Genomic DNA, 2,292 nt, shown 5'->3' on the forward strand with positions numbered 1-2,292 from the left:
ACCGATCATATTTGGCTAACCTCTATTCATAGTTTAAAGTGAAGGTAAAGTTAGAGCGTTCTTTTTGCAGTATTGTACTTTTAAGCATATGAAATACAGAGTCGCTAAGTTATTTTCTTAAAAATATTACTTATTACTATAATATTGGGCTTTGATTTTTCCCTACCGTTCCGTTTGAAACTCCTCCCATGAGCCATTTCCTGATTTTTGATATTGTGACGTATAGAACGGTCCCACCTGCTCTATACGTGTCTACAAGGCTCGTGCACGGCGAGTATATAAACTGCGCATGCGCATCTACTCGCTGACAGTCAAGCATGCGTCATTTGTCTCGGCAACATAGTATTGAATGAATAGCAAACGGGGCCGCATAGGGTACAAGACAATGCTGACGTTGAATGATGGCCGCCTAACGGCCAAAAAGTCAATTGACTGGTGAAAAAACGTGACCCGCATGTTAAAAAAAAAAAAAAAAAAACGGGTTGAATTCTGATATAGAGAGATGCAAAATAAAAACGGAGATAACACAGGATCAAAGTAAAAATACAAATTTTTATGAATGAAAGTGCCATTTATTTGTGATTATATTTATAGGATTTAATTCAAAACGATTGAACTTTAGCTTCACTTTAAATCCTTCATTCACCTTATTAACCTCTTAAGGACATATGACGGAATTTTTCCGTCATAAAACAATTGAGCAAACTGAAAGCTGCGTCCTTAAAGGGTTAAACACCAAAATAAATTTCCAGTGGCACAGGGAATATACAGGTAAGGTTGCAGGAAAGCCTCTGTTTGCGGTTTTCAACTCCAGAGGGCTCTTTTTGCGTTTTGAGAACCCCAAAGCACACACTTTTTGGCTTTACTTTTTCCAGGGGCCACAAAAACTATGGCATAATATTCTTAGTTTTCCAAGGGCCACAAAGATAAGTTTAGAGGGCCTCATAAGGCCCTTGGACCCCCAGTTGGCAATCACTGATCTAAACCATAATTTAAAATGAAGTATGACTGAGTGCTGTATAATTATATATATATATATATATATATATATATATATATATATATATATATATATATATATATATATATATATATATATATATATATAATCCAAGTGTAATCGAATATCTCCACCGGCACTAATGCACATGTCAATATTCATGGTCTATGATTAAGGCAGATAGCCGAAACGCGTAAGATGGAATGCCCGTCTGCAGTCTTACCCTTTTATTAAGTGCTTATGCCATATCTGTGAATTGCTTTTAATCTGTCTATTTTACACAATAAATACCTTGGAATTTGAGCCAGTCTACTTCGATATGGAATTATATATGTATATGTGTGTATATATATATATATATATATATATATATATATATATATATATATATATATATATATATATATATATATATATATATATATATATATATATATATATATATATATATATATGTGTGTGTGTATATATATATATATGTATATATATATAAAAAATTTTTTATTATTTTTGTTTACATGAATACTGTATTGCTATTAGATGTGAATTTGTTTTGTAATTAGATTTAATGTGAAACGTCCTTACCATGACATTACTTAATCTATGAAGTCATTGAATGTGTGAATTCTGGTACATTGTATATAAAATATTTTTTCATGTTGACAGGTCTGCTCCTTATCTCATGTAAGCACTCTGTATACAAATATACTCTGTTAATGCCTTCTATAAACACACCGTAGAGCTATATAGTTATCAGTCTTGCATGCAGACACTGTGCAGATAACCCTTTTAACCTTCAGCAATAACATAGATTTACTTCTGTTCTGCATCATTTATTGTATCTTTTTGTAATTTCAGGAACATCTAGCTGAATGAGTGAAGAAGAAAAACCAGACTGAATTGCCCCCCCCCCCACCACCACACACAGTTTTCTGGTGGTTGCTGTTGATGGGGCTGGCAATGGGACTCTCAAGGGGCCTCCTAACGTCCTGTGGGCTCCTCGCTGTGCAGCTTCTTATAATTCCTCTTGGAGGTTCTTTTGGTGAACAGTCATCTCCTTTTCCAAGCTTCACAGTGACAGATACATCTCTTACACACCTCACTGTGCATAAACACACAGGTGAGGTCTACCTAGGTGCTGTCAACAGAGTTTACAAGCTCTCTGAGAATCTGACTGAGCTACGTTCTCACCTAACTGGTCCAATTGATGATAATTCCAGCTGTTATCCTCCTCCCATTGTGCGTCAATGTATTCATAAGCTTTCACCTTCTGACAATGTGAATAGGCTTCT

The 2,292-nt window shown here is 34.8% G+C and overlaps 1 protein-coding gene across 1 annotated transcript in view; it reads left to right on the plus strand.

The window, feature by feature from the left end:
• The first annotated feature begins 1,890 nt into the window (after positions 1-1,890).
• The window catches only part of PLXNA3 (plexin A3), a 304,218-nt gene continuing 303,816 nt past the window's right edge, over positions 1,891-2,292 (plus strand). The window contains exon 1 of the mRNA XM_053695795.1: positions 1,891-2,292. This exon is cut by the window's right edge and continues 835 nt beyond it. Coding sequence (XP_053551770.1) covers positions 1,949-2,292 — 344 coding nt within the window. The 5' untranslated portion in view covers positions 1,891-1,948.

Source organism: Bombina bombina, chromosome 12 (assembly GCF_027579735.1).
Source record: "Bombina bombina isolate aBomBom1 chromosome 12, aBomBom1.pri, whole genome shotgun sequence".
NCBI classification, from domain to species: domain Eukaryota; kingdom Metazoa; phylum Chordata; class Amphibia; order Anura; family Bombinatoridae; genus Bombina; species Bombina bombina.